The sequence below is a fragment of the Hermetia illucens genome, chromosome 3, assembly GCF_905115235.1.
Source record: "Hermetia illucens chromosome 3, iHerIll2.2.curated.20191125, whole genome shotgun sequence".
Taxonomy (NCBI): domain Eukaryota; kingdom Metazoa; phylum Arthropoda; class Insecta; order Diptera; family Stratiomyidae; genus Hermetia; species Hermetia illucens.
The window spans coordinates 63,690,006-63,717,189 of record NC_051851.1 but is presented as its reverse complement, the minus strand read 5'-3'; the positions used below and the strand labels follow the sequence as shown (position 1 = coordinate 63,717,189).

The 27,184-nt window shown below is 36.7% G+C and overlaps 2 protein-coding genes across 6 annotated transcripts in view; both read left to right on the top strand.

Annotated features, from left to right (window-relative positions):
- The window catches only part of LOC119653217 (diacylglycerol kinase theta), a 64,848-nt gene extending 47,943 nt beyond the window's left edge, over positions 1-16,905 (top strand). For 3 of the 5 annotated variants that reach the window (XM_038057791.1, XM_038057790.1, XM_038057789.1), the window contains 7 exons: positions 3-232; positions 303-451; positions 506-772; positions 2,451-2,739; positions 2,791-2,947; positions 3,008-3,115; positions 12,144-16,905. In XM_038057791.1, coding sequence (XP_037913719.1) covers positions 3-232; positions 303-451; positions 506-772; positions 2,451-2,739; positions 2,791-2,947; positions 3,008-3,115; positions 12,144-12,302 — 1,359 coding nt within the window. In that variant the 3' untranslated portion in view covers positions 12,303-16,905. Of the gene's footprint in view, positions 1-2; positions 233-302; positions 452-505; positions 773-2,450; positions 2,740-2,790; positions 2,948-3,007; positions 3,116-9,251 lie in introns of all 5 variants that reach the window. The other 2 variants (XM_038057793.1, XM_038057792.1) reach the window with 2 other exon arrangements.
- Positions 16,906-24,051: 7,146 nt separating this feature from the next.
- On the top strand, positions 24,052-25,362 carry LOC119652851 (transmembrane protein 179). The gene is made up of 4 exons (XM_038057204.1): positions 24,052-24,226; positions 24,291-24,434; positions 24,619-24,868; positions 24,926-25,362. Exons 1-4 carry the CDS (start codon positions 24,117-24,119, stop codon positions 25,121-25,123), a joined length of 702 nt encoding a protein of 233 aa, XP_037913132.1. The 5' UTR covers positions 24,052-24,116; the 3' UTR covers positions 25,124-25,362.
- The last annotated feature ends 1,822 nt before the right edge of the window (positions 25,363-27,184 follow it).

Here is a 27,184-nt window from a genome sequence, read left to right as displayed (position 1 = left end):
AGGTGCGAGCATTTTACAATCTACGGGAAACAATTGTGGAAGACAAAAAATTACTTGTGTTATTACTTCCAAACATAGAACCTAGTATGATACCACCGGATGTACGACCATTATTAGTTTTTGTAAATGTTAAATCAGGAGGTTGCCAAGGATTAGAGTTAATTTCTAGTTTTCGAAAGCTACTAAACCCCTATCAAGTTTTTGATCTTGACAATGGTGGACCATTACCAGGGTAAGTTCCTGCACAGGTTTTGGAGTACTCATGGGACTCGTCTTTTAATTTATATTTTTTGTCCTCGCAGACTGTACGTGTTTCGACAAATCAAACATTATAAAATTTTAGTGTGTGGTGGGGATGGTACTATTGGTTGGGTATTACAGTGTCTCGATAATGTCGGGCAAGACTCTGAATGCTCTAGTCCTCCATGCGCAATAGTACCATTAGGAACTGGTATGCAAATTGAGTAGTTATGCTTTGGAATGTTTAACGATTTATCTGCTTAAGGTAACGATTTGGCACGGGTGCTACGATGGGGACCTGGCTACACTGGTGGCGAAGATCCTCTCAATTTACTCCGAGATGTTATAGAGGCTGAGGAAATTCGATTAGATCGATGGACTGTTGTGTTCCATCCTGAAGATAAGCCCGAGGAGTCAGCGCTTAAGGCGCCATCCAATTCTACTGGTAAGAAGAAGAAGGTTCATCAAGCACAACTATCACAACAGAATCAGCATCATCAAATTCCGGCCATTACATCGAGTGATATATCAGGTCATTTGATGTCGAAAACAAAACAAACAAACAATCTGAATATTTTAATACGAGAAAGTCAAACGTGTGGATTATGTTGGAAAAATTTTTTGAATTTATGTTTAACAACTACTTCTGTTGTAATTTTGTTGGTGGCTTTGAAGCACGAGGAAGAAATTTTTTTGCAAGTACCCATTCAATGTTTAGTTGTTATAGTGTCTGCATGCATATGATAAATGTGATAAATGCAAAAGTTTCACTTCAAGAATTGTAAGTATGAGCATATTTGTACAAACAATTAGTTGAGATCTAAGGCTAGAGTGGGAATATCCATAAATATTCTATTGACGCTGAAATTTTCCGGTAAATAGAATATTTACAGAGTTACATTGACCTCGCATCCTTATCGCTCGTTCTTGTTCGGTGTCGTCTGTGTAATTGATCTGTTGTGTTGCTTGAATGTTAGATTGGCTCTGCTATTTATCATGTATATCGAGAGTAAACCAGATAATTTTTTGATTATCTATTGTAATGGGACTCTGATTCGATTCTTCTATTCCTCGAGCGCTTTTTAATTTGGGATAGCAAAGTGTTTATACTTTCTAGAATATCCCTTGGGGAGTTTTGTCACAATGAATTGCCAGTATATAGATGGGAAAGGTATATAAGTTTTTAATTGGGTTGGGACTATAGTGTTTTAGCAGAGTGCAAAATTTAGGCATGCTTTACTCTATTCAGATCGCTTTGTTCAAATGCAGTGTATCCTTTCGCCGACTTTCTCATAAAACTTTGATTGTTGTATTTTTTTTTAAATCAATTCTTCCTGATGCTAGCACTACTACTTATCTCCTTGCTTTAGAATAGTATGTTTAAAAATATCCTCTGTTACTTCTGCCAGTATTTTCTTTTCATACTCCAAATTGGCTGGAGAGATTATTCATCACTGTGGTGCTCGGGGTCTTTTAAATGTGTCCCTTAACTCAACTTCCTCACATTTTAGGAATCTTTTCTATACCTTTTGCAGCATGATGTACACAGCTTTTTAGGTGGAAATCTTTTGAGTGATCTAAACGCTTCTCAAGCATGATTCTTCTTCGTAACACCAAAAGAAAGAATGTTTAAAATGATCTCCCTGATTGCAAATCGATCTACAATTCCATAAAGGCTTGAATTTGAGGCTAAGTTCAAATCTGCATTTGTGGGATATTTCTATGGACATAAGCGCTTTCTCGGGACATGTGTTCCATCCCTCATTTGAATATATCGATTGTACAATACACATTTCGACTCGAAAGTTAAGAACGTCGAATCGAAATGAAAGAACGTCACTCGCAGGAAAAATTGATGCAAATGGCAAGAATTAAGAGCAATCCAATAACTTTAGTTCCACTCCAACGACGAGAATTCTAACGCACAATAGATATGTAAAAAAGCATGAAGGCTTTGTATCAGCATTTAGAGCCTAGAATATTTGTTGTCAAGCATTGTAATTTAAGCTCCCCTTAATATCTTTTGGAATTCTAAATACGACATGTTGCAGTAGAAATAAATTATACAGCGATTGTATAACTGAAGCAACGATAAAAGCATATAAGCCATGTAGCTGCAATACACCTGTGTACAAAATTATGTAGAAACTTACCTTACAATTTTCCAATTTGAAACACTTTATTAATTTGTCCTTTCTATTCCCAAACAGGAGGTGGCACTCAAAGCGAAGATAATTCGCAAATATTCGTCATGAACAATTACTTTGGTATCGGTATTGATGCAGACTTGTGCCTGGATTTCCATAATGCCCGCGAGGAGAATCCAAATAAATTTAATTCTAGACTACATAATAAAAGTGTTTATGTGAAAATGGGCCTTCGGAAAATCGTTGGACGTAAAACTATCAAAGAACTCCATAAAGAGCTACGATTGGAAGTTGATGGAAAAGTAGTCGATTTGCCACCCGTTGAAGGAATTATTATATTGAATATTTTGAGGTAAAGCAGCTTTCGAATGATATTTTATGACATTACTAATCGATTTTTCAGTTGGGGTTCTGGTGCAAATCCTTGGGGTCCAGAGAAAGATGATCAATTCACAAAACCAAATCATTATGATGGTATGCTGGAAATAGTTGGCGTGACAGGTGTAGTACATTTGGGTCAAATTCAATCCGGTTTACGTTCTGCAATGCGTATTGCTCAAGTAAAATATTTACTTGTGAAGTATAATAAGATTTTTCCATTAATAATAATTCTTCTGCAGGGTGGCCATATAAAAATTCATTTACATTCTGATATACCAGTTCAAGTTGACGGTGAACCATGGGTACAGAGCCCAGGAGATGTTGTCGTATTGAAATCCGCACTGAAGGTCAGTACTTCCAAAAATTCTATGAACTATTAAATGTAATATAAATACATACATATATAGGATTAATAACAGATAAAAATGCATATTTTGAAATGTCAATAACTAAGAGCAATCATTTGGTATTGAATATAACTGGAAATTCGTCAACCAAAGATAAGGTAGCCTTTCTTCGTCTAATTATTTTTCTTCAGTAACCCGACAGACCAAACGGTCCTTGCCCTCCAATTCTAAATGCGTTGTATGTTAAGCTCATATCGAGCCACTATAATAAAAGGATGTACCATAGCTATATGTAAAACTAAATCATCTCTTTAAAGCTAGCAAAGTATGATAAAACGTGAAATACTTGGATTCCTAACTCGAAATATAGATTCTGTTCAGAAAGTTTGAAAGCTCTACGATTCCCAATGAATTGACGAAATAACTGGAGTATTTCGCAGATATTCCCCCTCCCAGTGAATGGAGTAGGAGCAAAAAAAAAGAAAGTGATCAAATTTGCAAACATTTATGAGGAGAAACGGTTCAGTTTCCTTATGATTCAATTCCATAACTTTCCTTACTAAAATTAATACGGAAGATATCAAAATCTGTGACTTGTCAGCATATGTTCTAGACCGAAAGAGATGTTTTACTTCAAAATAATGCATTCTGGATACTTTCTGAAATTGTTTTTGATTGATTATGCCTTCGAAACAAAAATACAATCCTTCGAGCGCTTGTGTTTCTACCAACCCAGGGGCTTCCTAGATTGTTAGGTTTCTGGTAAGTTCGTTCAGTATAGTTTCCTCATCTTCATTTCTTAATGCCTGTCAGAGTAGCAGTTAATCAGCTGCTGATTTAAGCCGCAGGTTATTGCTTTGTTCTCCTGCCCTGTTAGTTCATCGTGTTACAAATTCTTAATCGAAATGAAACCTCATTGTAATGTTATCAGTATCGGGATACCGATTAGAAAGAATTTTCTCGTTTATATCCCATGTTGTGTAGTTGAATGGACTTCAAATGATCAAGCTTGCGTTTTCTAGTGGATGGTACTATGATGGCCTTCGCTGAATTTATGCACAGCTCCGCCCTTCTACACCAGATACTAGTAATGTTTAATTAAATTTAGATTCTATCACATAGGTTGTCCTCATATTTTCACGTATAGACTAATACAATATTGTCAGCGTAATCCTGAAAGCAGGTCCTTGATAGCTCTTCTGGGTATTCATCAATTACTATACTACACATTAGCAGTAATCCACATTGTGGGCAACCTTGAGTAGTGTTTATGACAAAAGAATTGGCACCTATTGGTACTTCTACATGCAAAAACGTTAGTTTTAATGTAGTTACCCAAACCTTCTCTACTTTTTTTCAGCACAAATTGTGTCTGATAGATTCAGGATGAAAAGTGCTGGGGAGTCATTTTAAAATTTGCGTGAAAATCAAACCGACACTTAAGAGTTAGAAGTTAATGCCAATGTTTATTTCACAGTAGTTGATCACTTACATGGCATGCCATTTCCCTATTCAATCAATTCAAAATTGAACCGTTGATATGGCTCTATTTTCCGATAGAATTGCAGTAAAGCATATATTTTGAGAAAACCATTCCAATGAATGCCCTGGTAATACCACTATCGAACGTTACAACGACTTTCGACTTTGGTTCGACGTAGATTAGTAACCAACATCCGTGACGATTTTTGTTTTGTACTCTCAATCGATTCAGACCGAATATTCCGAAGCGACTGTTTACTTGTTAGCATGCCATAATCATACACCCATGTCCACGATATACGTGGAATGGAAAGTAAAACGATACAACTTATCTACAAAGACCTGCTCACGATAGCACTTGTTAAAGAAAATTTTGCTCTTTTGCAACGAGTCTTACAGCGACACCTCTTATGCTCAAATTATTGGCCAAAACCAATGAAGGGACAGTTGAATCCGTGGGTTTCAACTGGACGTAGTATGACTAGCTTCACTTTTTCGATGTTATCTTTAATTAAATTTATGCGGTTTTACATTTAATTTCGCTCGTTGATAAACCGTCTCAGGATAGCGTCCAATGATAATTGAAGTTCGAGTGGTGTATTTCCTGAGAAAATTAATTGCAGGTTAGAAATTGTAGAATTGGGAAAACTAATTGTTATTTCGGAATATTACGATGTAAATGTTAGCCTGAAAGAAAATACGAGTTGTTACCTATAATACGTGAGAAAAGTATTCGATTCTTTAAAGAAAGATAAGGGACGTCGACCACCACAGACGAAAGCGGAAATGCATATGACGAAATTAGCGAACATTACAGTTTCTTGTCATAATAATGAAATTGTGGAACATATTAGGCCTTATTTTCAGAAAGTCCTCGGAATAAATCCATCTGAAATCTCATGTCATTTCCGCACTAGCGGTTTCGACTGCCGTAGGTAGACAATGAATAAAGTTAGTCAATAGCCAGTATTTTCATCTTAGAATTATCTTCGATTGTATAAAAGTGCAGTAACATCTCTATGAATTATATAGTGAAGTATTTCACTCGAGTACCTCACAATTTGTCTCCTAAACTTTATCATCATTGTCTTAGCAAGCTTTCATGTACTACATTCAAGTGTACTACAATATATTCTTGATTGATGTCATTCCGATATAGGCCAATAACGTTCCTTTTTAACAAAGTCTTATCAAACTCCATTTACTGTCTGTCTGTTTTTCTAAGAAGGAAATCTTCAAAAAATACTTGGTACGTGCACTAGGTTTTCCGGGACCCCATCGCAATTTGAGCAATCAAGTATTGACGGTATCTTCCATAGCCCGTGAGAAACTGCATGAGATTATAATTGATTGATATTCGAACACACCCTTAGAAATTGTTACAACACTAGAACCGTATACAGCAAGATGGACTTATAACCTTAACTATAAGCAGCCTACAAAGCGGAAATATCAATCCCCGCTATGGACTTCCGTATAAGGCTCTAATTGGCCAAATTGGACAAACTTCATGTCCAGGGTCACTATCACCACCCTTTCTGTGAATTTCATTTTCAATAAGTATCTGTCTGTCTATCTGTCACACCCAGTTTTCTCAGAAACTGCGATACCCACTGTTATCAAATTTGATAAAAATACATTCATATATGTAGTTATGGACATCGTCTTATGTTGAACTTAAGGGCGTTCCCCTACATGCAAAAAGGGATTGTAAATTTTTTCTTGACCGAACATAGCCACAATTAGAACTTTCCGGTATTTTTTTTGATATTAATTGTAAAATGGTGAAGTGTAAGGATAGAAAGAGGTCATTTATATTAAGGAGTCATTCTCAAAAACTATCTACACAAAAGTTTTAAAAAATGTAAAATGAATTTCTGGGTGTACATTAGGGATTTCCGGTAAAATGTTTTTGGCCATACTCTCGACATTATTCGCTTTTCTTCGATGATTGGCTCGGTGTACGTCATGAACGTTTTCGATACGAAGAGGGGACAATGAGTTACTCCTCGAGACACTTGATGCTATTTAATAGAATTTCTATCGGAATGTACAATAATTTTTCCTCATTCAAAGTGATGATAAAGTCATATATGTTTCCATCGATTTACTCCATTCAATTCATGTTAGCTGGTAGATTGCTTGTTTAAGAAGCGTAAAGACGGTATGCCCTTGAAAATAATTGATTTTCGTATTTGGAATCCAAGAGGCTTGCTATGCCATGGATCCAACGCAACATCTTCGTCTTCATTATCGCGAGGCGCCGTTCATTGTCTTTTATAGTCGGCCAACACAGAGAACCATGCAGGGTGACAGGGTGGACGACAGTGCGGAATATTTTGGATTCGAGATGTGTGTTGATACATCGATCACAAAGAACTCCACTGCCTCTGTCTGAGACGATAAGACGATCATTTTTGTACAAGTGGCTCAAGAGCAGCTTTGCTATGAGACGTTAGGAAAACATCCGCATAGAGCAGTGTGTAGGGCGCTTTCTTGATGAATGCGACTGTCACACGAAGCGGTTTTGATATACCTGCCATACTTTGAACTTTACTCTTTGGATCGTGGTAGAGCAATTTAACCCAGCACACGGGTTCTCCTGGCGTTAGCTGTTGCCGAAGAGCATGCTAGATGAGTTTGTGTAGCACACGGCCAAAAGTTTCTCCATGAGTAAACGCGCAGCGTGTACTGTGTCAGTAGTTCCGCAGTTCTTGACAAACCCGGTTTGATTCACTCTTATTTGGACGATATTGCAAATACGGTTGCGAAGAATGCGTTCAAAAATCTTCATCCGATCGGACGGTAATTTCAACATAGTACTGGACCATCTTTCTTTTCTCCAGTCTGAGCTTCTTGCCTGTTAGATGGCGTTGTATCTTCCTGAACTAGAGCTCAGATCCGATGTCGTCAGGTCCTGTTTCTTTCCCCAATTTCATTCGTTTTATTGCTTCCTCGAGTTCAGTGGCACTGACAGTTACGTCACCGGGCTTAACGTGAGTACTTGTCTCGTGAACTTAATTCCACGGTCTTCTTAAGACACGGATTGATTTTGTGACCAGAATCAGAGCCCAACCGCAGCAAGCTACGACGGTACTAGTCTATATCGAGTACATGGCTCAGAATTCATACTGGTGGATGCAAGACCTACCAAAATCTCTACCGAACTAAGCGCTGAGACCCGAAGGTCTCTGTTCGCTTGAACCCAACAACAACCCCCATGAAGTTCCCACAAGGGGGCCAACCGCAAACAACTGAGCTGAACGCACATACAACAGGAGTTCACCTGAAGTATGCGAATTCAGGGGCTATCCCGGTTCCCATTGTACCAGTATACTCCTGGCAAGGTTTCGTGACTATTGCCACTTCAGTCCAGTTTATCTTAAAGATCTTTTTAATGAACTGCTCGAAACATAATTATCTCAAAACTAGTTTTCAATGTTTCCTAATTAGGTTGCTTTCGAAATAATAATCAAATTAGTTAAGGAAGTTAAACATTACTTATCAATTTTTATTTTCAAAGAGTAACCTTAGACGGTAATTTTTCGAACTGTCAAAGTGAAGTCTCGGGTACTTGAGTTTAACTTGGAAAAATAAATTAATAGTGTGTCAGTTATCATTCAAGATATGCATTTTTAGAAAAATGATTCCTTTATTTAACATTCATGCTATGAAAATACACTTGAATACTGTACATGTAGTGATTATCGTCTTATTTCCCATTTTTTCTCAATTTATTCCCCTCAAAAATTTCTGTTTCTCATACTCAAATGATAGTTTCAATAAATTCTGTTTGCATGTTGAAATTCGAAAGATATATCATAAAAACCTAAGCAAATATATCTCAAAGAAGGAGCATGCAATTTGACAAAATACTTTTTGTATAGTCTCCAACTTTTTGTTCATTATTAGATTGCGTTTCTGTTGAAAATTTTCATTTCATTCAGTTAGGTTTTTATTTTTAACTTCCAATGAATTCTGTATTTCCCAATGTACATTTCCTCTGCTAATAAATAAGTATTAAATAACTAAAGCCGTAAATTCGTCTGTTAAGTATATCCACTTAATAAATATTAACGATTAAATAAAGAGAGTCGAAACTAGAACCTCTAATCCTAGTTTGATGTGTGTTTTGTTGTATTTTTAACGAAACTGCACTGGTACAGCGTACTTACACACCAAACATGTTACATTCAGATTCATGATTTATAACAATCAGAATACAATTCAAAAGACAAAAACCACAAACAAGTACACGTTCATGAATATGCGACAGCGAAAACGAATCTTGATTTGAAAAACACTTTCCACCAAGCTACACACGCTCCTCCTGCGTTTTTATTGGTTCATTCATATTTCACAGCATATTTTCAAGCTGGACACTAAAATAATGTCACTAATAATAGATTTTTTGAAATAGGTTTTTTAAAGAAAAATACATAGAATTTCTCTCAACTTCTATTTTCTTTTCTTTTTTCATTTTGCTCTATAAAACCGCCAAAAATTCGAAAAATTTGTTTCAAACAAAAACAAAAATATACCCCCGGCAAATCAATTGTTGTCTACAACATTTTTAAAACGGAAAAAAAATCTATCGAAACCATTAAATCGGAATAAATATTTGATCAAAAATACAAAACAAACAAAAAAACAGGCAACAATGCTGAAGAAAACTAAAAGCAAACGGAGATTAACGGAACCGCATATAACACCGGCCGTGGCGGGGTCAGCGTCTCAAGGGGGACCGCCGGAAAATGGGGACCGTGATCCCCTTGGCACATAGAGAACCCGTCCGTCCGGTCCAAGTTTTCTTTTTTCCTGTTTTTTGTGAAGTTCGCTAACCGCTCTATAACAGTCTCCGCCGAATAAATATACAGATATATATAAAAGAAAATGGAAACTTGAACATCGAGACGAAAGTTAAAATATGCAAATTAAACAGAATAAGTTCCTTATACTTATTTTTCCGAAAAAATCACTGAAACAAAAATCAAATATGAAAAGCAGTTAAACATCCAATCTACAACAAACCAGAAACAGTTCGTATTGGGAACGATGAACATCTCTTGATTTACCACAAGTTGGATATATAATACGCCATCATTTAAATTAGTTGAAGCTACAAAAAACAGAGAATAATTGTTGAAATGATTGAAAGAGAAAAATACCTCCCTCCACTTATTGTTGATTTATATTTATTTACTTTTTTATAAGAAATAAACTTTGGTTATAGCTTCCACTTTGTTATTTGATTGTTATGTTTAAATATTATATATACAAGTATAAACGAAATTGTGTTATATGTTTCTTTTTTATAAAAATATATATTTATGTAAACAGTATACAAACATTTTAGAAGTTGCTTTTACAATATATGAAAAATTCATACCCGTTGTCACATTACGGATAGGTTCTATCTTTTTTCATTATACTCTTGTTGTATTTGCCTTTTTAAGCTCATTTCTTAGTCTCAGCTAAAAAAATTATATCAAATGCTAGCTTGTAACTGACTAGAGGTAGGCAAATTTAATTACATTGAACAATGAAGCTAAGACAGAATGATTTTCTAGAAAAATTTTATTCGACAATACATGCAAATGTTCCTATCGCTCCTTATTAAATTCTACCTAAGGGGACTTCTAGAAATCAAAGTGTACAACCTCGCAGTCGAGTAGGTTGATTTTACTTATATAAATCGGCACTGTTACTTGCCAAGCATAAAGGTTTGTAAGCAAGCGAAGGGTATATCTATTGCTATTCATAATTGCTTGCTATCTTCTATTCCGAAGCACGCCACAAGTGCTCCAAAATTAGCGAAGCAATGTCATCAATCTTTTCTATAAAGCAGTTGACCTGCCTTTCTCTTTTCAGTATGTTACCATTGGAATTTTCCTTCAAATTGGAATATTTGAACCAAAGAATTGCAGTTGTTAAAGAATTAATGAATGTGATATTTTCATATAATATATACATATATGATATGAGCATTCCACTATAATTCATTGTTCGATGACGAACAACAGTCATATCTATGTACTTTGGGTAACATTAAGGTTCTTTCAAGCGAGAAATCTCCAATATTAAATTTAATGTTATGCCGTAGTTATCGTAATGGTTGTTTCAGTGTCCAAGCCTACTTCTAATTCGAATTGAAATTTGCCCTCTTTGTTCCCATAAAGTTGCAGGGCAGTTAGTGCTTTCATTTGCCATAGAGAATTCACAATTCGTATATTTAGGGGTAGACCTTTTTCACGCATTTGTAGTGTCCAGATAGTTACGACCCAATTCAGTTTCGATCATAATATGGTGTAATTGTGTCATTGTGTAGGCGCAGTGGCTTCACTACTTATCAAGACAAATTTCTAAAATATGAGACTACAAAAGAATTTGCAGAATTCGATTGAATTCAGCTGCTCTAGGTTGATATCCGTTATAAGACTGGTCAACCCATGGCATGATATTAGAAGATAATATGAAAGAACAATTGCAGGGTTGGTTATATGAATTCATAGAACAAAAATTTCATTGCTTAACGTAATAGATTTGTCTACGACTAAATTAAATCCCGGTTGACTTTTTAGTAATTCCTTATTTTTTGCTATACATTCTCCATCATTTTCCACACCTAAAGTTATTAATAAAAGTCAGCAAAAAACCTATGTATCTTCTAGAGATTCAGCATTACTTTATATAGCTGTTCTAATTTCTATGAAATTGTTTTTCGTAAATTGAATTGGTACTTGAAATATTTCGCATTTGAAGATTTTTATTGCTTGTTTTCTAGATTGGAAGATACTTTTTTAAAATATCACTCTAAACCTTTTTGCCCAAATAGTTCATTGAATAATGTACACATTGCATTTTATTATCATTCATAAATATAACATGATATCTTTGTTTCGTTGTTATTCACACAGACTTGCTTGAATTTTGTTTTCTTGGAAGATTTATATATTACCTTATTTCGATTCACAGACACAATTATTTATTTATATGTAAAATAATTTTCACATCAAAATAACTCACAAATTTTTACTTACTTTTTTTCCCTTTTATACAAAATGTCGTACACTATTACCTCCATTTATTTTTGAATTCTAACAAATATATCGTAATTCGAGGGGTTACCCTTTTTAAAAGAGTTCATGAAATTCAAAAATATATAGGACAAAATTATAACCTCTTTTTCTCATACCTTCTTTCTTTCTTCTCTTTTTTATCGCGTAAACTTGCAAAATAATATTTTCAACGCATATTGAAAAATACAATTAAATAAAATTTATCATGGAATGGCATTTATTGTATTTTCCTATATAACAACATAAATATGTACTGGCCAATTGAAATTATTAAAATGACGTACGTTTTCTTTTAATCGCATAATGATGAATAATGAAACGAATATAATGGAAACAAAATTTAATGAATTTGTTTAAAAAAATATATCTAAAATCGAATGTATCGAAATCGTATGGACCTACAAAAAACAAACTGTAAAAAAATGCAAAATTATAATTTTCGCTGATATTTTGGGACCGGACGGCAGGCCACAATGTTAAAAAAGAATAAGGCGAAAATGAAGCGTCGCAACACAGAACCTACAATGGCGGTTGCGGGCTCAACAGCTCCATCTATGTCGCTAGCAATCGCGCCGCAGGAACAAGACGAAAACTCTGAAAATAGTACTAACAACACAGACTTCTGAATATGGTATAACGAGCGACTAATTTAGCGTGCTAATATATATAAATTATATTTGACGTTCGTAGTGATACGAATGATGATGACACGGTTATGATTATGAATAGTTACCAGTAACCAAATGTAGCCATGAATTCCTAATTGAAGCTTTTATTTTTTAAGTGGTATATTTTTCATAAAAAAAATAAAATAATTAGTGCTTACCTATAACGTAATCCTAGTGAAATTCCTATGAATCTAAGTCGAAATTTTAGATAACGTTATGTGTAATTATTTTTTTATAAAAGAGAAATTATTTAAAAATTTTATGACCCAGTTGTTGCAGAATATCTTGTTGATTTATACATTGAATTTGTTGTCATATCTATTAGTACGATAAAGTAGTTGCTCTTACACACTTTTTGTTTTTCGTAAATATTAAGCTAACGCGAAGATTGGAAGAAAATATGTGCGAATAGACGACTTTTGAAAATAAACTAAAGCTTGACACGAAATCTTTCCATAAGATTAAAACAAGTGATCCAACCTACTAACAAAATCTAAACAATGCTTTTGAATATAAATCCGTAACTTAATGAAAACTTATTCCTAAATGAATGGAAATAACATTGAAATATAAAAAATAGTATGTGTCAAAGTGTGAAAAATTAAATTCTAAACTTCACTTCTGACGATTGCTTGTTGTTATAGTGCTACTAAAAACCTTACAATTAAAACAAAGGAATGAGTAGTAAATACATTTGGATCGTCAACTTTTTTATGCAACATTGCTGAACACAAAACATTACAACATTAAATAGCTAAGTGTGAGAGAAATAACCAGTCCATCATCGCACATATTCATAACGTTTCATATTTACGTTAATGGATATCATATCTTTCGGTGCAATTTTACAATTGTTTGCTCGTCAAAATATTTCGAAATTTTCAAAAAGTGTCAAAACCATGTAAAAATTCGAAATCAATCTTTAGATTTATTCGATTGTGAAGTAGATAATGGTAAATGCATCGATTTTTTGAACAACAAAGAAAAAGCCTTCTTTATTTCACACAAGCTATAATCAATTAATTTCTAGAAAGACTGTAATAGTTGTTTACATGTAACTTTTCGATGGTATGCCTGATGAGTAAATGTCTTGAAAAATAATAATAACTAGAACTTCATTCTTGAATTGATAAAACTATCATACAACATCGTACATTTTATGTTTTAGTTCTGGTGCCGGTAAATTTCTTAAACTGAAATTCGTTTTGAATGAATTTGATATTTTTAACTGCTCGTAAAATCATAAATCGGCAAAGCTATACAAATAGTTTACTGCATGAATAAAAGTTTGAATGAGTTCTACTACGATGTTGTATTGAGCTCTCGAGCTTACTACTAACAATGAATTGGATTTGGAAATTCAATTCCCTTAAAAATGAATCAATTCATATGAAAAATAAAAACTGACAAGAGCTAAAATAATCAATTTCAACTACCAGAATTTTAATAAAAGAGAAAAACGAATAAATAAGAAAATTTTCAAATTAGTAAAATAAGAATTATATACGCTTAATAAATATCGTCAGATATAACTAAATATTAAACAACACTTACTAAATTACAAAATGGAAAAATATTTACTTGCATACATGCTAAATGTTACCGTCATTCTTATTATATTTTCTTAAAATGTTTTCTATACAAGTCTGTATACATGCATACATGCTATTCTCTATATTCATTTGCAGGAATTTTGTCACTCTAACATATTAATCATTTCATTTCATCAATAAAAATGAAGATATTTATTTTTTAAATTGAAGATAAAAGAAATATATTATTGTAAACTGTAATACTGATATTACGTTTTGTATGGTATTTTACCAATAAGTAAATGCAAAGAAACAAACAAAAAATAAACAAAAAACGAACAAAAACAATGCTAATGGTATAAAATTAAAGAGAAACAAAATTTAAGCAAAACCAAAAAATCTACATAGAAAAATCAGAATGTATGTACCACAACAATTCGTATATTTCACATATGAGACATGAAATTTATGTACATATAAAGAAAGAATTTTAAAAATTGTTTACCTTTCCAAAGATATATACATTGACATTTAAACAAGAAAAAAGAACCTATACTAAAACATAGAAATAGTACTGGAATGAAGGATGAAATCTTAGAATGTAATATATGTAAAAAATTATAGTTACAATAATTTTTAGAACATTTTTTCCTGTAATGTAAAAGGAACTAAACTGACAAGCAGACACACAAAATGCAAAATAGAAGATAAAGTTTAGAAAGGAACGACTACTTAATGTCTATTTCTATATGTGCAACACTTACTAAATAAAGGAAGCAGCAAAAAGATTAGGACATTCATCTTCACACTCGCACCATAAAAAGTAACAACAAAAGTACCATTCAATTTATAGCGCAAGAGAAATAGCAAAATTAATTGCAGTATCCTCACCAAAGAGGCGAAACGATTTGCGACTTTATTTTTCGTCTTTATGCAAATAGAGAGTAAACGCAAAAAGTGCAAAATCCGTTTCCTTCTCTCAGTCCTAATAAATATTTGTATCTCCATTCAACTGATTTTAATTATTTTTTTAAAAATATCTTTATCATACTTTTTACGGTTTCTCGATTTTATATGAATATAAAAAAAACACGTCGTATAGCTAGAAGAGCGATAAGGAAAGTGTGAATTTGAACATTTTTAAATTTAATATCTTGATATATACATAGTAGAAAAATAAAAGGAGATATAAAAAAATTCAAAATGACCAAAAAATATTAGAAAAAATTCTAAAAACGAACTGGAAATGAACGAATGCCTTATTTTACAGTAAAAATGAGGCAACGACCCTTTCTCGGACACGACCATTAAATACCAAATTAATTTCCGGTTTCAATGTTAAATGTCTTGCAACACAACTCGTTGCAATGAATTGTAATCACGATTATCAGCGTTCGTGAACTTTCCGGAACACATAAAATCTTGGACAGAACCCACTTTTGATGATTTACATGAGAATATTTGGGCTAAATTGTGACTTGGGATTGAGTGATACCAACTGAGACGAAAAAAGGATGTATGAAACGAAAGCTTGCCGCATTATTGGCGGAATGCTAAAATAATGGTAGAGAAACGAAGAAACAAATTGAAAAGTATGTAACTGGTTAGCATATAAATGGTGGACGCACAATTCCTTAATATTCTCTGACATCATCAGTCTTATTTAATTAGAGATAGATTCTAGATATGAGAAGGCCAAAATATAGCTTTCTCAGAAGTGTAATGATAAGAAGCCGTTGCTTTTCATCAATGCATTTCTTTGGAAATTTCCTGAGACAAAATATGATTTTGGAACTTCTCGTCGTTAGAAAGCAAAAAGTGATGGGGTAGGAAAGTTTAATTCCTACTACGATATTACCACCCAGAAATAAGGAACAGGGGCTCAGTGAGATAAATTGAAAGCTTATGAAAACTTGGCTATACGCCTAACACTATGTTGATCGTGTACAGCTTATTTTTCACAGAGATTTATTTCACAACACCCTTATTTTTGGGTCGTACGTTCTATCACTTTTCCAGAGACATTTTATTTTCTAAAAACAAAATTAGAAAAATTTAACGTATATATTATTCAGAGATGAATAATAAAAGCAAAAACCAACATTCATTATTAAAAAATTACCAATATTATACCCATATAATTATATAGAAATTGATGTAGTGTTTAAATAAGGAAAATAAAGATTATTAAGTATAAAACCAACAAAAACTATCTTTTCCCTAAAAAGTGAATAAGCAAAGAAATAAGAAAAACTATATTGACTAAGAAAAATGGAACGAACGAAGAGATTTAGTGGTGTAAACGTTAAGAAATTAAAGATTCTATCAAGTAATAACTGTAGCAAATCTTGAAATTATATTTAATTCTTAACAATACAACAAATCATTCCAATGAAAGGAAAAAAGTTTTTTTTCCGAAAAAAAAAGAAAAGGAAAATGAAAAGGTGAGCGTGTAGTCACTTTTGATCGCGGAAAACCAAATAGAATATCTTCCAAAAAAACTAACAAAAACATCAAAAAACACGCGATCTAGTTCAACAAATGCAAAAGCAAACTACCGCAATCGCAATTGAGCAAGAAAAACAAAACCACAGTAAAGAAGAGATTCTATACATAAAGCACACCGAAGAAATCTGAACAAACAAAAAACTAACTTTTCTTCTAATTGATGGTTCTTATGTAGAATATATATACTCGTATTTTACTTGAAACAAAGTAAAACAACAAGAAGGAAACTGAGAAAGAATGTAAGTGCCACAATTCAAGGTACTTTTTGATGTGCTTCTATTCCATCAACCATTCATACGTGTTGTATGGGATAGAGACAATAACTCAAAAACTTACCGAAATCATCAATCAGAAGGTATATATGAAAATAATCAAAAAAGGACAAAAAATAACAGATTCACTACAAAAATATATATAAAAAAATTTTAACAAAAAACCAATGCATAAAAAAAACAGAACAAAAATAGTTGCCACATAACACAAGACATGAATAAATTAAAAAAATTAACTAAACAAACCAACAAAGAACAAATATTACATTAAAAATCAATGAGAAAAATATATTAATGTATGTGATTATAAAATAAAGAAAAAAGGTAAAATTACAAATATATAGAACTACAAATAAAAAATATATATAATTTGTGAAATAGAAGAAAAATGAAAAATAAATGTAACTAATTAAAACTAAACTGTGTTTTCTTTGTTGCCTGCTTTTATGGTGATCAACCTCGTACCTCTGAATCCTGATTGCGTCATGGATGTTTGTATTTGGTATTGTGCTTGTTTCGCTGCTGCAGACTTATTAGTTGCACAGGATCAAGTGCAATGATAATTAAGCTGCAGCACAGTCTCGCGAGTTTAACAAATAATACAAAATAAAAGACCATGGGGATGCCCTGTTCTCCACAAAGGAGTGAACAGAAAACCTAAAAATGATTTCAGTTCTAGCTGATTTGTGATGAAAACTACAATCCAGCTCCAGTGAAAATTATGCGGACAAACGGGAACCCGGGGGGAAAATAATACGGATCTGAGATGAAAGTGTATTTATATCGTAAAATGTTACAGTTAAACTGTGCCGATGAGAGCACGAATTTGGCTCAGGCAATACTGCTCCCCTCTCAGCGATGTGTAGAATAGTGCCCGATTAACCCTGAAGAGGGTCTCTTCAAGAGGAGAAGCAAAATGGTGCTGAGGTTCTAGAAAAACTTGCCCAGAATAACCTCAATACCTCCAGCTGGATACTGCTAGGTAGTAAAATAGAAAAGACAGCCGATAAGCAGGGGACTTTCCTTACTATTAGCGTTCACGAGCCGGATATTAAAAAGTTTCGGGAACAAACGGGCTATCGGCTCTTCTACCGGCTTATCGTTACTAAAACGAAGGCGTGCATAAATTCATCACTTATTACAAAATAAAAGCTAAGAATCAATTTATCACCACAAACAGAACAGAACAGATGTTTCAAGTCACGGTACGAACTGTGGCACCTAAATTGCGCTCGCATGGAACAATGAAAGGGACTGTGCCATTCCGGCTCTTACAGACTTTGCATGAATCTCTGCCACCAGATTTTGAAAATATTAAGGTATGTTTTCCATAAAATTGTAGTGTTGGCTTCCTCCTTAAATAAATAATGCTCCCAGGTGTACTTTATACAAGTGCCGGACACTATCCCGGAATATGTATGGAGGTTGCATCGCTCTTTCTCAAGTGCTAAATTATCACTTCAATGATCAGCGAATATTTCTACTGTGATCCTAAGGCTCTTCTTAGTAAGGTTTAAACAACCCAGCGAGCGTTTATTATTATTATTGTTATTGCCTTTATTTTTCCTTTCGAAGTTGAAGGAGGCAATCTATCTATGGTGCATATCTTCCCCCTGAAATATGCTAGTACGTTTACTCATAGGTTCAAAGTACGCTTTTCTTGGATGAAAGATTCTTGCGACCGTTTTCTCTGTTGCTCCATTGTGTTTCAAATTTCTTGTCGAAATGAAATCTCATTGTCATGCTATCCCTTGATATCAGTAACCTAGAAAGAATGTCAATTATTCTTCGATTTAGGGAGTTCTCCGCCTTGTTTATACCCCTGGACATACTAGAAATGACCCTCTTTGCTTGCATCTGTATGTGAAGATGGAGGTGAGTCAACCAGAAGAATATTCCAGGTATGCCGTTGGGCGCGTCCTCATCATCCCAGTGATGGACACACAAGCCGGCCTTTCCTAGTGAGAGTACTATGTGGGCCTTGATAAAGTTGATGCAAAGTCCCGCCCGCCTACACTAGTAATTCTTAGTTCATTTTGGATTAATCCTAGACCTATGTTTCAGTATTTGTTAGCTCTCCTTGAAGTCCATCAACTGTGATACTCCACGTTAGCGATAATAATATCTCACCCTAACGACAACCTTGAGTGATGTTCAGTACAATAGAGTTTATATCTGTTGGCACTTCTAGTTGCCTATCCTCTGACATCCTGCCCTTTCAGAAGGTAAGGGTGTTTCCCACTCCCTTTCGGATCTGTATAAGAAGTAGGAAAGGATCCTCTTTACCCACTTTCGGCCTAAAAATTACTTTTGCCCACCTTCCTGCACTTGGGAGATGCTATGTGCCAAGAAGACATCTTAACATGAAGTAGTGTTGGAAAAGTACCATCCACTCAGAGTAAATTCAGTAGTTTGAAGGTTTCCACTGCCAGTATTATCCGAGTTCCGCAACATACCTCTTTTGCTAGTATCCGATTTTCCCTGTTCCTCCTTCTGTCTGTTATTGGGGAGTCATGCAGATTGTTGTTGTCTTTCACTGTGGAGTAAAACCCCGGAAAATGAGTTCTGAGAAGCAGATGTACCCTGCCCTCCTTATTCTCGGTAAATATCCCACCCTCCTTCTTCAGACAAACAAAAGCTATTGCCCTATCTTTGGCTATCTCTTTGTGTAGGGTGATTGTGAGCTTCGCAAAATTCCCTAAAGCTGGTTCGTTTTGCTTCTCTGATCACGTTATCATACGTCGTCAGTACGTTTCTGTGTCTCGGTCAGTCCTCGGTTTGTTTTGCGCGGTTGATGAGCTTTCGGACTTCTGTTCTCATTGTGACTAGGTTCCTCTACTGCGAAGGAACATTTCTTGATGACGTGACTGTCATAGTGTGATTGCTCGCCAGATATGCGTCAACTTTGTCGAGGTGTTCTCCCATTGTCTCCAGTTCCAGTTCGCTTCTGATATCGCTCCCCACTTATAGGTGAGCAATGTTATTGTTAATGTGAATAAAATCCGGCTCAATAGGTTACGGTGGGCGGGTTACTTAATCCATATAGATGAGGATGATCCAGCCCGGAAAGTTTATAAAGGCAAAATCTATGGTAGAAAAAGAAGACGAGGCAGATTCTACCTAAGATGGAGCGATGGCGTAGGTCAGGACGCCAGACAGGGTATCGAATTGGTGGACCTCGGTGCAAAACCGGGATGTCTGGAGTTCCTTATTAAGGCAGGCCTAGACCGGATACCGGTTGTTGCGCCATTGATGATGATGATGAATGTTATTGCTCGTGTGCCTTGTATAGGAGTCCCAATTTGTTGTCCATACTATTCCTGCTACTTCAGAGTTGCGTTCAATTTCGAGTCTGATTATTCTGTGAACCGATATAAAGGGTCATTCAACACTCTCCTATTCTTAACCTGTCCGTTCACCACAGTGTTCCCTAGAGTTATTTCTAGTACCTCTTGTCTGGTGCTGGTCTTATTGCTAAGAATAATTTCAAGAAAATACTCACCTCTTCGATTAGGGTCGCTGTTTCCCTAGATCTTATGATGAGCGTCGGCATTGCAGCCGAAGAGAATTGGTAGCGCCTTTCTTTCCCAGAAATTCCGCAGTCTAACGACTAATTCCGGTCAAATTCCGGTATCGTCTCTTGGAATGTAACCGGATTCTACGATCGCCTCTCGAGTTCTCCTCCCAGCTTCCAATGAAATTTGAACAACCACAGAGTCTTCAGTTAGCAACTCTGAAAGACATATATATTTTAAATTGCCTTTAAGAAGAATGCATGCTTTTGGTTTTTCGCAATAGCTGCATGCTTCCTACTTGCAGACCACGAATCTGCTCCTGGCGTGCCTACAGTTCTACAGCACTATTCCAATGTTGTACTTAGAAATTGCCCCCGCAATAACTGCGGATGCGGCTTTTGCATGGTACAGGTTTATCTTTACTATCTTAGTGCAGACCATTGGCTCCATTAAGGTTTGGAGCCCTCCAATACCGGAGTATCACAGTCCAACATAGCACCTACCTGCATATAGTTGTTCACCTTGAGCCCTTGAAGATCCAGGTCTTGGTTGTCTAGCTTCTCCTTCTTGGGGAGCAAGTTCATGTCCCTGCTCGATCCTACTCTTTCGGTCTCTACGCTCTTCATAATTCCTTCGGGGATCTGGGTAGGCTTTTCACCTAATGTATCCTCCAAAGTATCATTCCTCGGTTTCGCCTTGAGCATATGCACAGGAATGGTGCAGTGAGGAATTTGATTTTTAGCGCATGCGGAAATCCTTTTTCTGAGCAATAAGAGTCGCTGAAGATTCTCCTTCTCTTCGATGATATCCTACTCCTTACGAGTGAGTATTTGCTCCAAAAATAATTTTGGCAGTATAGCCAGCCGAATGCCTTTCACCACGTTAGCCGGGCATCCTGACTCTTACGTTCACTCCTGACCTACTCGGACTCCCTCCCTCTTGTGAGCAGATCTCTGCAAATCTGCTCTACTTTGGTTCCGGTGAAGGCTTATGTCTATCCTGAGCCCCCTTAAGAGCCTTTTTTGGTTCCAGCCTTCCTTCAGATAACGTAGATACTATTTAGCATCTGTGTTGACGTCTGATATACTAACTTCAGACGTAGTTTTGCCGGTTGCTTGGTTGTACAGTAGGCCAAAGTTGGAGCTTGGTTCCACTTCGGTAAGGTCCAGCTTACTCACAGAGGTGACCAGGTATCAATGAGACTTCGTTCGAATACAAACAATTACCCAGGACTGCAAACTATCAAATGGGCACGGTTTGCATAGAGGAGGTGTCTAGATCCGTAGCATATTAATAGAAGGGTCACCTCGCACATGGTGTGGCTTCACTTCATACCGCTCTAACGGTTTTGGTAAACGAGAGATTCGACTCCTGGAGCCACAACTACAGAGAGAGATATGTTGGGTTCCACAGAGTCTATCCTATAGTCTACTGCTTTATCCTTCACGTTAGTAACATCTGCGAATATTATCCTCCGTTTTCCGCACTACCAATTTCCCTTCCCTCCAACAACCCAGTACCTTGTTTGATACGTACTCTTTTTTAGCTTTATAATTATCTAATGAATTGCTCCGTCTTTCCTGACATCATCTCTCGCGATGGGGATATTTTTAAGATTTTTTTCCTTTCGCTCCATGATTTTGAGGTATGTCGATGTTAAGGTGTTAGGTGCTCTGCAGCTAAGTTTCCTTTGCAAAAGAGTTTTGACCGCAGAATAAGTTACTTACTTTCCTTCGCTGTATCCTTTCTATTTCCTTAGAATTAATAAACATCCAGGAGCTCAAAATAAGTCCTAAATAATTGGTACGCAATGTTCCAAAATACTGCCACCACCAAGTTTAGGAGAAACAGTCCGTGCAATTCATCGGCTAAAAAATCATAAGTCGCCAGGAGCCGATGGAATTACAGCCGAATTGGTTAAATATGGAGGCGACCAGTTACACCAAGTGGTTCATCAACTTGTGCTCAAGGTATGGGACAGCGAATCAATGCTTGACGATTGGCAGCGAGGCATAATCTGTCTCATACATAAAAAGGGAGATATCACACAGTGCAGCAATTATAGAGGTATCACGTTGCTGAGTACCATCTATAAGATATTCTCCACTATCTTGCTAGGCCGGATAGCCCCATACGCCCAGAACATCATTGGCCCATACCAAAGAGGCTTCACTCCAGGCAAATCAGCAACAGATCAGATTTTCTCTCTGCGGCAGGCGATGGAAAAACTGTTGGAATATGGACAACAGTTGCCCCATCTATTCATCGACTTTAAAGCCGCCTATGATAGCATAGCCAGGGTAAAACTGTACACGGCCAGGAGAGAATTCGGTATCCCGACGAAATTAATAAGACTGACTAGGCTGACCGTGACCAATGTGCGAGGCCAGATAAAAGCAGCAGGATCACTCTCAAGACCATTCGACATCAACAACGGTCTACGACAAGGGGATGCGCTATCATGCGTCCTCTTTAACCTGGCCCTCGAGAAGGTGATCCGTGATGCTGAGGTGAATGCAAGAGGTATGATCCTCTTCAAGTCCACCCAACTACTGGCCTATGCTGACGATATCGACATCATGGGAAGAACCACCCGAGACGTTCAAACTGCCTTCATCCAGATCGAGCAGGCGGCGCGAGATCTTGGGCTGCACATCAATGAAGGCAAGACAAAATACATGGTGGCAACGTCAGCACCGAAGACGAATCAACCAACAACATCAAACCGCACTGGTCAAACACAAGCACGAACAAGAATAAGGATAGGAGAATACAACTTTGAGACCGTTGACAATTTCTCCTATCTAGGGTCGAAAATCACAACCGATAACAACTACGATGATGAAATCCGCGCACGGTTGTTGTCAGCCAACAGAGCCTACTTCAGCTTACAAAGACTGTTCCGCTCGAAACGTCTCACCATAGGGTCAAAGCTCTTACTGTACAAGACTATGATCTTGCCAGTCCTCATGTATTCCTCGGAAACTTGGGTTCTTAGCAAGAAAAATTGCGAACTCTTGGCCGCGTTCGAGAGAAGAATCCTCCGAAGAATTTTTGGCCCCCTACATGAGGATGGACGATTCCGTAGCCTACACAATGACGAAATCTATGAGCGATACCATGACCGTCAGGTTGTGGATAAAATCCGGCTCAATAGGTTACGATGGGCGGGTCACTTAATCCGTATGGATGAAGATGATCCCACCCGGAAAGTCTATAAGGGCAATATCTATGGTAGGAAAAGAAGACGAGGCAGACCCTGCCTAAGATGGAGCGATGGCGTGGGCCAGGACGCCAGACAGCTTTTAGGGATATCGAATTGGTGGACCTCAGCGCAAAACCGGGATGTCTGGAGTTCCTTATTAAGGCAGGCCTAGATCGGATACCGGTTGTTGCGCCGTTGATGATGATGAATGTTCCAAAATAATCGTCACAATTAAAGAATTGGGATTTTACTTAATTCTTACTTTTGCAGCATCAGTGAAGGAAAGAGTGATTTGAGATTGCCAAAAAAAAATTTGTAAATATTCGAGATGTTTTTAACGGTATTCGCTTAGTCTCTCTAATGAACAATAAGACTTCATTACATGTGTGTGAAAGTCGGAAAGCGTTCTAGCTGATTAAATCTGCGAGATACAAAATTGGTTATAGATTTTTACTTTTCTCCTCAAGACTCTTACATAGTATATCATAAACATACCGCACCTTTTCCAATAAATGTCATAGGTAATTAAAAGAGCTTAATAAAAATGCAACCTACGGTGAAATTGCTGTGGCGGTTCCAAATTCGCGCGTGCCATTTTTCCAGTTCAATCAAAATTAGAGATATGATGACAATTGCGTCTAACTTCATGCATAGTTCTTTATTACTCATTGGTCATATGAAATCTGTCAAAACACCGTGAAGAAAGCAGTTCACTGATACTTTCCAATCTGAGAGCAAGGATGGCTTTGGCGAATGTTCTAACTTTAAGCCAAATTGCAGGACATGTCATCCTCTTTATCCTTTCTCTATGCATGATCATACCGATGACCATGCACCTCCACGAGTTTAGGTGAGAATTTGTTACGCTTTTATTACTTCTTTGGAGGAATGTAAAATTTTGCTGATATTTACAGTGGACATTGTTTATTGTTTGCCACCGGAAAATGGAGAGAGGATGACGGTCTGTTCGATGCTAGGTGGGCCTCAGTTAGTTTTTGCGAGTTTCCGATTGTGACGGGAGGTTTCCTATTCCTTGTGTCTGCGGGGCAAATTTACAGGTAAGGGTTCGGGCGTTGTTTAGATGAAAGTTTGGGTTGACAATTACGACGCATTAAATTGAGCGAAGATTCGAGACTGTGCTGCTCGGATCACGGGTGTTTTCAAAGCTCACTGATAACATGCATTTCTTTGATTCAAATTTGGGTTTTTAGGAAGACAATTATCAAAATTAAACCTTTGCAGGTACTCTCGCTTGGCGTACAAAGAGGAAGAGAGCTCCTTCCTAGGACTATTCCTAGACGTTATGGTTGGCATCATTATGTTGACGATGTCGGTCATCTCAGCTATAATGATCACTTTGGGCTTTATTGTGTGGTGTTCAGACATGACCGAACGGTTCCCTTCGTGCGAAATTGCTGCCGGCCAGAACATTACACGGGAAGAGGAGAAAATTGACACTTCGGGATTCTACGTTGAAATGGGAACAGCCCAAGTAAGTTGAAAAACGTCCGCCCAATTTGACTGATCACGTTACTTTCTATATCGACAGTTCGGAGCTTGGGGAGCTTTCGCAACGGCTGTTGGCGTGGCGGTTATCGCACTCCTGAAACTAATCAACAATCACCAGATTCAAAACATGAAGGTATCAATGTACCTGGAAAGGCAGAGGTTGGTTAACGAATATGCACAAGGTGGCAGCGGCGATGGCCAGACGACGCCTCCGACTGAACGAGCGCAAAGTGACTGAACAGGTTCTTGGGATTTAGGAAGTCTTCTACGGAAGTAGAAGCCTTTACTTATTGCAATTCCATAATCTATTATATTTGTTTATACGTATCTTTACAATTTATTTTACCTTGTATTTTAAGCGGTTAAACTATACAAGTATTAGGAAAAATCTCGTTAGGCTGATGAACATATTAATATTAATGTGATTGTGATTTATAACATATGCAGAATATATCTGACATTTAAATTGTCCAAAAACGACTTTGCATTGGCACATATTTCACACATTTTCAGACCTTTTGTTTTTTGTATAAAATTTAAATGAAAAGAGGAAATTTAATTTCTATAATTTTATTTATTATTTAAAGGAGACATATTAGTTTACATAATATACACTTAATTAATTAATAATGCTTATTATGTAGTCCAAGATTTGCACATTTTTTTCAGATCTTTCTCAGCCTTGGTCCCGTTCATATGCATGATCTAGCCACCTTTTGGTCTTTTCCATCCACTTCGATGCTCAGACCAATCTTGGCAAGTGAATTCTCGCGAGCGCAAATTACGTGACCATGCCCTTGTGGATGCCTCTCTGGCAACTCTTTCACGATCGGTACAACATCATATGTATCGCCGATATCCTCATTTCGAATGTGACGTAATGACGTGTTACGCCCCTGGTCCAAGGTAATATCTTCTTCTCCTTTATGGCGAGACGCCACTTACTGTCTTTTATAGTCGGCCGACATTCAGAATCATAGAGAGCGACAGAGCGGACGACACTCCGGTTAATCTTAGACTTAAGTCGATTAAAACGGACAACAGTTGTGGAACACCATTTCATCCAGGTTGCGCTAATGCGTGAAGCAATTTCTTAGTGCAGTTCACTATTGGCTCAGTTCTGGGCAGTCACTGCCACTGACAGTAAAAGTGCCTGCTTCATTAGGATCGGTCGTGTTTTATTCAGATTCAATCTGATATCTTGTTGCTTAAGGCGATCATTCCATTTTTGAACAGTTTGCTGGAGATCAGCTTTGCTATGAGATGTCAGGAAAACATCATATTTATAAAGTAGTATTTAGGGCGCTAGAAGTCGAATGTCGGATGTGGCAGTGTCCATGCCAAAAACAATGAGGAGTGGTGAAAACGCTTCCTTGATGAACACCGATAGAGACAGGAACCAGTTCCGATGCGCCCGCTACACTTCCAACTTCACTTTTCGGATCGTGGGAGAGCAATTTAACTCAGCTCAAAAATTATTCTGGTACTGGGCTAGGTGTTGCCGCAGAGCATAGTTGATGAGTTCGTGTTGCATATGGTCAAACGTCTTCCCTAGATCCAGATCCAGTTGTTGAAAAACGCGGCTTGATTCACGTTGTATGCGTCCAAAAATCTTCAGATGGTGTTCTACCTTCTTCAAAAGCCCGATTGAAGAACATAGTGAACCACTGTGTTGGGTATCAGCTGTTCACTTTCAGAAGCCCAGATGCGATGTCGTCAGATCCTGTTGTTTTCCTCGAAATGATGGCAATGCTTGTGTAAACAAATCCTTCCATTGAAATCTGCAGAACTACAAGCGTTTGATATCCTGTTTCCGTTGGTGTTGGCTTTTAATAAGTCAATAGAAAATTCTCTGGCTGTCCCCAATGTTGAATTTATCGGAAAAAATCTAATGTAAATGTAAATTTTGAACCGCTCGGCCAAAAGCGATGACTTTCTTTGGTTCCCGATTGATATTCTTGTAAATTTTGGACATCGTCATTCCAAAGTCAAGTATTTCGATTAAACCGCTTTCCCAGCATAGCGATCCCGAGGGTTGCATAGCTTGCATAGGCCGCTTGTGGATCGCCACCATTTAATACGCGGCGGGCCAGTGCGTTCATCATGCTATTTGATCGCCGGCTAAATTCTCAAGACAGCAACCGATGGTCAATGTTGAAGTGCGATGGTTTCATAAAGAGCGGCTTTGCAGTCAGTGATGGTGATAAAATGTCGGCGTCTTATGAGCATATAGTTGATTTGAAGTTCGAACTTTTCGAGCGAATACAAGTGTTTATGAGGGGTTGTGAAAATTCTAGTA